Here is a 13,088-nt window from a genome sequence, read left to right as displayed (position 1 = left end):
TTTTATGATTTGAAAGATGAAAAAAATAAAACCAATGGTGAAACCCTTTGTTGTTGTTATTATTGTGAAACAACGAAAAAAAAAATTTCGTAGAATAACAAAAAAAAAATTGCCATGACCCGATTTTACATCATTATGGATCACACACACACACGTACCAAACAGCAAATTCATGGTAAAAAAAAACTTTTCTTTTGGTTGGCAGGAAAAAAAACAGGACTAAATCATGGCCATTAACAAGAATTCAGGTGAAATATACAAACACAAACACGAACATGAAGAGAGATTCAACATGTTTGTACTGGTTGATGCCTGTTTTTTTTTTTTTTTTTTTTTGGTTTTCTGGAAAAATTTTTCCATTTTACTTCTCACTCACTACATCTGTTCCGGTGAAAATTTTCTTTGATGAATTATGTTGCGTGTGTTTGGTCAAACTGACAGAGAAAAATAACATGCAATCTTTTATTTCGGTATTTTAAAAATTTAAATTTTTTTTTTATTTTCATTTCATTGAATTTGTTCACTTTCGTTGGCCTTGAGTGTGTGTTAAACACACACACACACACACCAGCTGAAAAATAACGTGGTAATCCTTTTTTTTCTGGACAGCAATAATAAGTAGAAAATAAAAATAAAAATAAAAAAAAACAGAATGAGAATGTCCTTGATTCAATTTGATGGTCAACCATTAATAATTGTCATTATCAATGTCGTGTGTGTGTGCGTGTGGACAAAATGAAAAAACAGAAAAAAAATTTGGTCTTTCAATCTGGAAAAAAAAATTTAGTTTTCGGATTAGTTTCAAACAGAAAAAACGAGTTGCAACGAGTTGTATTTGCATCTGCATCTGCATTTGTTGCATATTTTATTTTATCATCATTAACCTATGACTTTTATGTGTGTGTGTGCGTGTGTACGTGCCATTTTGATGAAAAAACAAATCATACAGCCGAGTAACACACACACACACAACAAACAAACAGAAAAACCTGAAAAATGAACGAATGAACAACAAAATATTGACTTTAACCTTTTTTTTTCTTGTTGATTGAAAATGGATTGTAGAAAATATCACGAACTTTGGTTTGATTGTCGATCATCATTATATTTGTTTTGGAAGAAATTAATGTCTGTGTGGGTTATGTAAAATTATGTAATGTAATTTTCTCATTATGTTCACCATGTTTTCATGTTTTGTTTCTCTTTTTTTTAGATGGTAACGATAATTATCATGATGATGATGATGGCAATGATGATAATGATCAGATTCAACCGGAAGTTTATGTTTCTATTTACCAAACCCATTTTTTTTCCATAGGATTAATTCGCCAAAAAAAAATCATTGAAAATGCACGAACCCAGATTGCCCGTATAATTTTTGTTTTTTTTTTTTTTTGTTGAAATTTTGCAATTTCAATTCAAACAAATTGCGGACACAGACACACACACACACACATACACACACACCGGTATCATTTCAAAAAACAAAAACAAAAGCAGGAAAAAAACGCATTCATCGATTAATCATCAAAATCAATTCAATCGCATAAAAAAAAAATCTAATGATCATTCATCAATCGAAAATTACAAAAAAAAAAATTGACAACAACAACAACAACAACAAAAGAAAAAAGAGAAAGAAACAAAATTCAGACAAAATTCTTGTGAATTTTTTTTTTTTTGACAAAAGATTCAAGTCACTGACTGATTCGGTCATTATCGCCATATATAACGTTGTTGTTGTTGTTATTATGTAAACGGAAATGTTGTCGAAGAAGAAGAAAAAAAAAACAATTCGATTCATTTGATTCAGAATTTTTTTCTTTTCAATCAAACAAATCGATTTTTTTTTTGATTCGTTTCAATTTGAACCGATTTGATTGATTGATTGATTGATTGGTCGATTGATCGATTGATGGTGGTCGGATAAAAAAGTATGTGAGCCAAAATAGAAAGTCATCATCGTCGTCATTGATATAAAGTATCATTTTTTTTTCGTTATCTTTTTCTTTGATATATGTGTGAGACAAAAAAAAAGTCAGACAATCTTCAGAGAGAGAGAGAGAGAGAGAGAGAGAGAAATGAAAATTTAGAAATCTAAAAAGAAACGGACATCATCATCATCATCATCAAATCAATCAATCAATCAATCAATCAATCAAGTCATAAAAGGGTTCATTGAAACAAAACAAAAAAATGAAAACAAACGCCGACCAGACGCAGACGATCAATAATGATATTGAAATATTCAATTGTGAATATATCGATTTTGATTTTTCAAAAAAAAAAAAAAAAAAATGAAAAAAATCGATTCAATTATCAATCAAACGACAGACGTACACACGCACGCACACACACACACGCACACAGACAGCAAATGATGTCTCACTTTCACTTTTTTCTCATTGTTGTTGTTGTTGTTGTTTTTTTGATTAGTGAATCAATCGAATCAATCCATCATCGATTGATTGATTGATTCGATTGATGTACATGAATGATCCACAATGTGCATTTTTTTCTGGTCAAAAAAAAAAACATGCAAACCAAAAAAAAAAAAAATAAATGAAAACAAAAAAAAACCAAGGTAGTTATGTGGGTAGGTAGGTAGGTAGGTAGGCTGGTACAACCCCTACACAATGAATGAGTACACACACCACCACCAACACCACCACCTCGTTTTTTTTCATCCTGTCAAACAGTCACACTCTAATTTTGCTCTCTCCCTCTCTCTCTCTCTCTCTCTCTCTATTCCATTTTGAATTTGAAAAAGTAAAAAAAAAACATAACCAGCCAATTTTGGTTCAATACAAACATCATCATCATCATAACCAATGATGATGATCACATTTTTTTTTGTATTTTTCATTTTGAAAATCGTCGCCATTTATATATAAATAGTCTGCTGGACCCAGATTAAAGTTTTCATTTCAATCAATAAAGAATAATATACGCACACACAGAACAATTTCCTGGATCTGAATCCAAATTAAAAAAAAAATGATAAATTGATGGATCACGATTTGATTGGAACCAGAAAAAAAACGCATTTAGACGTGTGTGTGTGTGTGTGTGTGTGACATATTGGCAACAGCAAAAATCTGTCAATCAGTGATCAGTTTCTCAATATTAACACTTTGAATGGTTATTTTTAGTATTTTTTCGTCTTTTTCCATCATTTATTCATCAATTTTTTTTTATTTCATTTGGCCAAATTCTTCGTCATCATCATCATCATCATCATCATCCTCATCATCATCATCGTCATTATCATCATCATCGTCAACAACAACAACAACAACATGTGACCAATTTTGATGATTTTTTTTTGTCTCTGTCACGAAATCCCCACAAAAAAAATGTAAATTCGGTGTGTGTGTGTCATTTTTTTTCAGTGATTGAAAAAACTCTTTGTAGAATCACCAATCGATTGAATTTCTTTGACCCAAAAATCCAACCAAAAAAAATAAAGGTAATGTTGACCGAATTTTTCCATTGAAATAAAAAAAAAAAAAAATACATTCCTCCCCCTCAGCCCATAAGCACATCCATGAAAATAAAAGCCAATATCAAATCCATCATCATCATCATCATCATCCGATCAATCAATCAAATCGAATCAATCAAGTCAAAAATTAATCTTTAATCTTCATTTCATTTTATGGTATATCGAAAAACAACACACACACACACACACACTTCTCACAACATTAGCTAATCAAAAAAAAAAAATTTTTTTTTTTTGCGAATCATTGAATATTTCTTTTCCAGTGTAACAAAAAAAAAAATTTTATTTTCCAAATATGAAAATCATCTTATCATTTCATTTCATTTGACTTTTTTTTCGGTTTTTTTTTATTTTTCTTGAATAAAAAAAAAATGAAGAAAATGAAGAAGAAATTCTATAATTAGTAATCAATCAGCATTGAATTTATGATGATGATGATGATGATGATGATGATGATGATCACTTGTTGATTATTGATTGATATGTGTGATGAGGATTTATATTTCAAAAAAAAAAAACGACGACGACGACGATGTTGATGATGATGATCAAATTATAAACATTGGATGGTCGATCATTCATTGAACAAACATAACAACAACAACAACAACAGGTCTTTTTTTTCTACAAGAATTTTGACAAATTCTGGAGGCGATAATGATGATGATGATGACGAAAGGCCAAAGTCCTTTATCTTTATCACATCATCCAATATATATATATATGAGGTGTATCCTTCATGTATATTGGATTAATGAATTTGCTTGGTGTTTTTTTTTAGAAAAAAGTGGAAAAAAAACAAGAAAACCCCATTGAATTCATTGCATTTTTTTTTGCAAATGGAATGAATTTAATCTTGGAAAAATCTCCTTTTTTAAAAACAAAAAAAAAAAAAAAAAAAAATATGCACATGCCATCAACAAGAGGCAATCACGCACTTAAATATGAACAAAGATAATAATGACCATACGACGATTAACGACGACATTTGAAACATGAAAAAAAAACATCAAGATTAACGATAATGATAGGAAATTTTGAAATAAAAAAAAATAATCAATAAAACCTGAATTGGATGATCATGATGATGATGATGGTGACCATCGTCAATTGATTGATTTACAATTCATTCGTGTTTGTTTTTTTTTGTTTTTTATTTGCTTTCGGATTTATTTAATTTTTTTTTATTGGCCAATCAACCAGATTGAATACATTGTATCGTTGTTCATTTTTTTTTTTTTTTTTTTTGGATAGATAAAAAAAATTAACTCTTTTAATACCAAGTATCATTTTACATTTTGATTTTTTCCAGTGCATTTTTTTTTTATTCGTTTCTTGTCAGTCAGTCAGTCAGTCAGTCCGTCCCCGATGTATGTCTGTGTGTTCGTAATGCTTTTTTTATGATGATGATCATCATCACTTGTTGATTCAATCAAAAAAAAAAAAATTCCACTTGTTTGCATGCTTTGCTTGCTCTCTTTCTGAATTTTTTTTTTTGTTGTTGTTGTTCATCGGAACCGATTCATTTTTGATGATTGGCCATAACTTTGTTTGATGACAGTTTTTTTTTGTTGTTGTTGTTGTAGTTGGAATTTTTTTTTGCTAATCTAAAGAAAAAAAAAGGATTGAAACATCACTTGTTGATACAAGTGTTAACCAGTGTAATATAAATTTGGATATATGAGGAAGCACATAGTGGATATGAAAGAAAAAAAAATATGACAAAATCATCATCAGCAGCAGCAGCAACAAATTAAAGATGAAAAATGAAATGTTTGCTAAAAATTGATTAACTATGTAACTGTTTGGTCACCAGAAAGGAGAACGAAGAAATCTTGTTCACCACAAGCAATTTATCCGGAAGAAAGAGCGATAGAGAGAGAGAGAAAAAAAAAAGGAAACAAATGTTGTGTGTGTGTGTGTGTGTGTGTGTGTGTGTGTGTGTGTGTGTATGTTTCACCCATTTTAGCCATTGATTACTATTATTGGTTATTGGTTATTGATTTTTGTTCAATTTATTGATTTATTGCCTATTAAGTGATCATCATCATCATCTATTTAAATGATGATGATTAACCATTATGTTGCAAAAAAAAAATGGATGAATTAACAATGATTTGATGATGTTTGATTTCCGTTTTTCCGTTTATCTCTCTCTCTCTCTCACTTGAATTTTTATTCTCTTCAATTTACCGCAAAATTATTTATCAAAAAAAAAACAAATTTTCGGAAATTCATCAATTTTAAACTGATTGCGTTGAATTTTTCTTCTTTTTTTTTATTTCGTTTTCTTGCATATTCATTTGTTTTTTTTCTCAATGTTGTTTGTTTTAACATTAACGGTGTTTATTACCAGAAATCGATCAATCAATCAATCAATTTGATGATTAATGAAATTTTATTTTTTTTTCTTCAATCAAACAACAACAGCAACAAGTTGCATATCTGATTTTAGGCTTCTGCTACCGTAATTTTTTTTAATTGCTGATCTAAGCTGAATATATATAAAAAGTAAAGATATGGATTTATCGATGATGATCGATGATCATTGGTTTTTTTTCTGGAGCATTTTGTATACACAAGTTTCATGTTACCAATCCAAAAAAAAAAAAAAAAAGAAAAATCATCATCATCAATTGCCAATTGTGGTGGTTGGTTGTTTGAAACTTTTTTGTTTCTTCTTTGAATTTTGGTCTGTTCAGTTTTTTTTTTTTTTTGTTATCGATGGGCGTCAACACTATTTTGTTGTTGTTGTTGTTGTTGTTGTAGAGGGGTTAGGATTATGATATAACGTGTGTGTGTGTGTGTGTGTGTGTGTGTGTGTTGTAAGTGTTGAAATGAAAAGAAAATGAAAGTTGTGGGAGTAGACATGAGGAAGATGATGGTGATGGTGATGATGATAATCATGATAAAAAAAAAACAAAGTCACAAAATTAATTTTAAACTATAAATCCATATATTGTGATACATTTGTTTGATCGGCGTGGTTTAAGGATGATGAACCAGATTTTTCTCTTTCTATCTGAATTTTCATTGATCATTTTTTTTCCGTTTTTCGTATATTTAGATTTGTGTGTGTTTGAAACACATCGAAACACATTGTGGTTAAACATCTGACTTATTTGGTGCCATATCAGAATCTAAGAATCTAGCCATAATGATCATGTTGTATGATTGGAATTTTATTTCATCATCATCACCATCACCATCATCGACAGTACATCATTCAATGAATGAAACATCATTACATCATCATTCACCATCATCATCATCATCAATATCATCATCAAATGATCAAATTAATGATTTAAAACAAAATTATAATCATCATAATCATCATCATCATCAGTGCCATTATCATCATAATAATTCATCATCAATAAAGATTCAAAATCTTCAAAATTCCAATCATCATCATCAACATATTAATATTAAGAATAAGAATTCCAAACAATACCATTGTTGTAGTAGTAGAAATATTAATAGTAGTAGTAGTAGTAGCAGGATGACAATGATAAAGAATTCCAATAATTTAATGAAAACCATAACAACAACAACAACAACAACAACGACAACAACGACAACATCAGTATCGAGAAAATTAATGAAAAAATTATTACTTTCTAGCTTATTTTTCATAATACTAATATCGATAGCCATCGATATTGTTGTTGTTGATGCAAATATTAATAATGATGACCACCGAACAAATAAACAATCATCATCATCATCATCATCATCAATGAACATATCGTTAACAACACGTTTATTATTGGCTGATACAATATTAGCTGAAACAAATTTAGACGATGCTATTAAAAAATTGATCGATAATTGGCATTTAGTTCATAATAATAATAATAAATAATAATAGATTTTCCAATTTATCCGTGATCTCATTATCATCATCATCATCATCATCATCACCGACAACAAAATTATCACCATCACAACAACAACAACAACAACAACAAGTCAATCATGAAAGATCTCGAAGATGGACAAACAATAATAAAAATCATACGTCATCTATGAATGATAATGATGATCGAATGTTGTCAGATGATTCATCATTATCATCATCATCATCATCTGTTTATTATTCAAATTCATCATCAACAACTATAAAAAATAACAAAGTTCCATTGAAGAATTCGGAATCGAAATCAAATCATCATCATAATCATCATTCAATGAAAATCACTACTAAATCACAACAACAACAGCAGCAACAACAATCACAAATGATACGAATGAATCGTAATTGTACATCATGTTTAAATGATGAACATACTAGACAATTACGTATTGAATCAATTAAAATGAACATATTGAACAAATTGAATATGGAACGTGCACCAAATGTTAGTATACGACTATTGCCAAAAATACCGCCAATAAATTCAATGTTGAATCGTTTTTCACAAATGATGAATGATCAATCATCATCATCTGATGGTACACCAAAAATGATGACAAAAATTCTTGGCATAAACGATTATTTTGGACCAATTAATAATCTTGATTTTGGTACTGCCAATGTTGATGATATTGATGATGATAATGAATTTGTTAGTACGGAAAAATCAATCGTTTTTGCTCAACAACAACGTAAGTTTTTACCCAAAATACATTGTGTGTCTGCGGTTTATCAATCCATCTATCTATACATATTATTTTTTTTTTTGTTTCCCACAATATAATCTTACCTTACCTTGTTGTTGACCTTTGACACACTGACTGACTTAGAATTGGGCAAAGTTTTTTTGAACTTTTTTATTTTATTTTTTCTACCATCAATGAGAAAAGTTAAAGGTCAATAATCTTTGACTGGAAATAAAAATGAATGAATGAATATCAATGGTTAACAACAACAACAACAACAACAGCTGAAATATATATTTTATTTGACACACACACACACACACACACCAATTGCAGGTCAAGTTCGTATGGTAACACACACCTGTGTGTATATATGGCCTCTGAAGAGGTCATCCAATGATGATGATGACCTTCAACGGTTTCTCACCGAAATAAAAGAAAAAAAAATTGAATGAATGTGCAGAGTAAAATCATCTACAAAGGTAATTTATCATTCGGTCATCATTGTGTTTGTGTGTGTGTGTCACAGATTGGTAGAAATGATACACAAACAAACAAAAAAAAACCGTACACCTTAGTTATATGATGATGAAAGCCAAAATCGAATCACTTGAAACTTTAAATTTTTTTTCTTCCCTCGTTTAATTCTTAAAAAATTTTTTGTTTTTTTTCTCTAGCTCCATTCGACCGTATCGTTGATCAAGATTTACGTTTACAATATTTTAAATTTCCATCCAATATCTATCATTTACATGTACAGAAAGCATTTCTATGGCTTTACATGAAAGGTTCATCATCATCATCATCATCATCATCACAATTGAAAACAAATTCATGGATAGTCATCTATCAGGTTGTACGTAATGGTCATACACCATTAGTTTTGGTAAGATTCTGTTTTTTTTTCATCCATTTTATTTCAAATTTCTTACTTTATCAATTAGGTGAAATCAAAACGAATATCAAACAATATAACACGTAAAGGTGGTTGGATACATTTTCGTATGGAAAAATTATTAACAAAATGGTTTGAAAATCCAGAAACAAATCTTGGCATCGTTATACATGCATATGATAATAATGGACAACAGATTAGTGTTATACATAGTGATGATGTTGAACAGGATTCACCATTGGTATGTATGAATGGATTGATGTGGATTGTGATTAAGATCGATAAATTGTGATTTTTTTTTTGTTTGTTTGTTACACAGAGACCATTCATAGAAATTGGTGTGGATCGAAAAAACCCATCACAATCGATACGTCGTAAACGTACCATTGGTTTAAATTGTGAAGATAAATCAGCTGAAGTACGTTGTTGTCGTTATCCATTAACGGTGGATTTTGAACAATTTGGCTGGGATTGGATTATAGCACCAAAACGTTATCAAGCCAATTATTGTAGTGGTGAATGTCCATTCGTATTGATGAATCAATATCCACATACACATTTAATACAACAGATTAATATGAATGCAATTGGACCATGTTGTTCACCACGGAAAATGTCTTCAATATCGATGCTTTATCTGGATAGTGATTATAATGTCATTTATGGAATTTTACCCAATATGGTTGTTGAACGTTGTGGTTGTTCATAAAGAATTTATTCATTTTATAACCAATCCATCACCACTACCAGTACCACCACCACCCAATTCATCCACATTTCATTCATTACATACAATTTTCAACTATAGTTGGCATTCCAGCTTTAAAAAATATATAATTCGAAACAAACAAACGAATCAAATATCTGGATAATCAAATTGATTATAATCACAAGTATTTCTTTTTTTTTCATAATAATCCTAATGATGATTGACGATTTTTTTTTTGCTTTGCTTTACTCACATTTCATTTTCATTCATTTTTTTTTTAATTTTATTTTATTTCATCATTATCATATTGATGCACAAACAAATTTAAAAACACACGCACACACACAGAAACACACACACACACACAGCTACATTATTATCTAATTATTTCTTTTATATATTGATTAATTGAATTGATTAAAATGAATGTTTTTTTTTCTCAGAATTATTATTCCTGATGATTCATTTGTTGCTGTTGTTGATGATTTTCACATGATACCTGTATTTTGTTCATATCCATAATCATTTGATCTAAATTTGCTTGACTATTACGACGAGCGTCAGCTTCATTCAATACAAGATGATCATGATCATTAGCACCATGGATAGTATCACCATTATTATCTGAATCATTACCACCAACGCCATCATCGTCATTATCTTCTTTAATTTTAGCCAATGCATTTGTCACAATACAAAGATCACCTTTTAATTCGCTTACTAGATTGAGGATTTTTTTCGTATTACTCAATATCTCTACCGATTGTGTATATGGATTATAACGTACACCGAATGGACGTTTGATGGTTTTAGCAAATTCTCTCATCTGTTCTTTTGCATCCATAAATGAATCTGTATAGAAATACATTTTCTGAAATGTTGTTATCATTGGTTCCTGTTGACATGTTAATATTGGATCGAATGCAAGTATATGTGCTGAACCAGATACAGCATGTTTCAGTTCAGCAACCGATGATAATAAACCGGCACCATATACTTTTAATTCATTCTGTTGTTTACATAGACCAAATTCAATGGTGAAAAAATAACAGGTAGCCAATTTATCCACTTCTTCATCATTTGCACCCAACGATGCTAGACCAATTTCATGAGAAAATTGTGCAAAACTTGGATCAGCTAATAATGGACAATGTCCCAATAATTCATGACAACAATCCGGTTCTAATAGAGAAAAAATTCATTAATAATAATCATAATCATCATCATCGTCAGGAATGGCATATACCCGGTGTATAGAATGGATCACTTGAATGTCGAATATATTGTGTACAATAAAATACACGAAATGCTAGACCGGCTAGAAAATCTCGTGCCGAAAGATATCCAGCTACACATCGAAGTTGAAATCCAGTTCGTTCTGCACATACACAATAAAAAAAACACAAAAGTATTTTAAAAATTTTTCAAAATTAAAATCGTTCCTTACGTTTAAGAAATTGAGAAATATCTTCCAATTGTGGAATATTATTAGCCCGATAACCACAATGTTGTTCCAATAATTCCAGGTTATCATTAAATTCTTTGCAAGCATGTTTTTCATACAATTTACGCAGTTCAGTATAGATGACACCCCAGGTTCTAGTTTCTTCATCCGAATATTCAATACGTGGAATTGGTTGTCCACTATGAGAAAAATGGATTGAAAAAAAAATTATCCAAAATCAATCAAAATTAAAACTTACTGTCGATAATTCATTGCACAATCAGTGAAATATTTTCTTCGTTGTCGATAAACAGGATCTTTGAATCCCGGATGATCAGCATCCAATTCAGCGCCATACATTAAAACACGATTCGAAGAATAATCTAGATCGGCAATACGTTGTGGAAACCATGGCATACCATCTTCGCCGATAAGATCACCTTTATCAAATGATGATTGTGATGTAAGAATCGATGGTAATTGTTTAGGTGGTTCTTTCGATTTTGGAGAATTACAAATACGTTCAAATTCTTCATATGTACAACAATCAACTTCATGTCTATGATGATAAGCATTGAAATTGAAAAATAAATTCAAAAAAAAGAGAAATAAGCATAGAAACATACCGAAGTTGATGAAGTAATTGTTGCATTTTTTCCCTATCATCACAATCAATATCTAAATAGATTTCATATTGTGAATTTTTTCGTCGAGATTTTCTTGATTCAATATGACGAACATTGATATTAAATTCTTGAAATATTCTTAATGCTCGAACTAGACCAGCAACTTGATTTTTCAATGAAAATATTACGGCATTATGATGATCTGATTGCTGTTGTTGTTTTTGTGGCTGCTGCTGCTGTTGTTGTTGTTGTTGTTGTTGATTTTTATTACAAAGTTTCGCGCCATGACCATCATTTTGTTTGTTATTCATAACAGTCTGTTTCATACCATCATCGCAAATGAAGCGAATCTTTCTCTTTTGTAAAAAAAAGGCAGGTAAAAAAACGGGATTTAAAAATCAGAAACCAGAAACAATTATACATACTTTAAGTTCTTCAAAATAATTATCACTAAAATCCGGCATACTAGCAGCCGATACAGATGAACAACATTTTCTACTTTGAAAATGTATACGTCGTAAATGTGCCATAATAATCACTTTTTTTTGTTAGTGTGTGTGTGAACGAAATGAATGTTGAATATCGAATGATTGCCATTTCATGATTGTCATTTTTATTTTAATGATGATAAAGAATTTTGGATACGCGCAAGCGTTTTATCGATTCTTTAGTTCCGGTTGTTTCAATTTCATCTTTTTTTTGTTGTGAACCAAAAAAAAAATCGCATCCAACCAATAATAATGATGACGATGATAACAAGAGACACTAATAACCAAGGCAACAACTTTGGAATTTCGTTTCTTGCCAATATTCAAGCTACATTTTCTTCTTCTACAATATAAAGCTGAAAATTAGAAAATTAGAAAAAAAATCAAAAATTAATGATACAAACGTGACTTTTTTCTGGACATTTTTCTTCACCATCATCATCATATGATTCTTTTTTTTATCATATGAAAAAATGATGACACAATAGTTGTGTGAAATGTCAAAAAAAAATAGAAGAAAGAATCTTGCTCATTAACATCTTTATCATGTGGAAACCAAAAATCGAATCGAGCCAATGATAACGAAATTGAAAAGAATCCAAAAAGAAAAGAAAAGAAAAGAAAAATTCATTATGTATTCAAAAAATTTATCGCTGGAACGACAAGAAAAGATAAGCGAATTGATGTTTTTTTTTTGCCACGAAATAAGTGGACTCAACAATCACCAGATAATGAATGAAATTCATTTCAAGGTCGAATTGTTTTTTTGTTGTTGTTGTTGTTGTTTTGGTTGCTGAAACTAGAGAAATTTTACCG

The 13,088-nt window shown here is 30.0% G+C and overlaps 2 protein-coding genes across 2 annotated transcripts; one reads left to right on the top strand and one right to left on the bottom strand.

Moving 5' to 3' along the window:
- Positions 1 to 7,515: 7,515 nt before the first annotated feature.
- LOC124497517 (growth/differentiation factor myoglianin) lies at positions 7,516 to 10,159 on the top strand. The gene is made up of 4 exons (XM_075734216.1): positions 7,516 to 8,116; positions 8,788 to 8,996; positions 9,055 to 9,246; positions 9,325 to 10,159. The coding sequence occupies exons 1-4, from the start codon at positions 7,537 to 7,539 to the stop codon at positions 9,712 to 9,714; spliced, it is 1,371 nt and encodes a 456-aa protein (XP_075590331.1). The 5' UTR covers positions 7,516 to 7,536; the 3' UTR covers positions 9,715 to 10,159.
- A 3-nt stretch (positions 10,160 to 10,162) lies between these two features.
- Positions 10,163 to 13,073, bottom strand: LOC124497515 (tryptophan 5-hydroxylase 1-like). The gene is made up of 7 exons (XM_047061173.2): positions 12,677 to 13,073; positions 12,210 to 12,615; positions 11,785 to 12,140; positions 11,418 to 11,717; positions 11,162 to 11,358; positions 10,961 to 11,092; positions 10,163 to 10,896 (listed from the first exon to the last, which is right to left on the bottom strand). Exons 2-7 carry the CDS (start codon positions 12,312 to 12,314, stop codon positions 10,163 to 10,165), a joined length of 1,824 nt encoding a protein of 607 aa, XP_046917129.2. The 5' UTR covers positions 12,315 to 12,615; positions 12,677 to 13,073.
- Between the last annotated feature and the right edge of the window lie 15 nt (positions 13,074 to 13,088).

Source organism: Dermatophagoides farinae, chromosome 9 (assembly GCF_024713945.1).
Source record: "Dermatophagoides farinae isolate YC_2012a chromosome 9, ASM2471394v1, whole genome shotgun sequence".
Classification (NCBI taxonomy): Eukaryota; Metazoa; Arthropoda; class Arachnida; order Sarcoptiformes; family Pyroglyphidae; genus Dermatophagoides; species Dermatophagoides farinae.
Note: the sequence above shows the minus strand (reverse complement) of the source record. Positions and strands in the feature narration are given on the sequence as shown.

Bases quoted from the DNA above. Each gene is read 5' to 3' on its own strand.
- LOC124497515 (XM_047061173.2), bottom strand. From the start codon at position 12,314: ATGGCACATTTACGACGTATACATTTTCAAAGTAGAAAATGTTGTTCA. The intron at 12,141-12,209 runs GTATGTATAATT...TTTTTACAAAAG, and splicing joins ATTATTTTGAAGAACTTAAA to AGAAAGATTCGCTTCATTTG. The intron at 11,359-11,417 runs GTAAGTTTTAAT...TTTTTCTCATAG, and splicing joins TGTGCAATGAATTATCGACA to TGGACAACCAATTCCACGTA.
- LOC124497517 (XM_075734216.1), top strand. From the start codon at position 7,537: ATGAATGATAATGATGATCGAATGTTGTCAGATGATTCATCATTATCA. The intron at 8,117-8,787 runs GTAAGTTTTTAC...TTTTTTCTCTAG, and splicing joins CGTTTTTGCTCAACAACAAC to CTCCATTCGACCGTATCGTT. The intron at 9,247-9,324 runs GTATGTATGAAT...TTTGTTACACAG, and splicing joins TTGAACAGGATTCACCATTG to AGACCATTCATAGAAATTGG.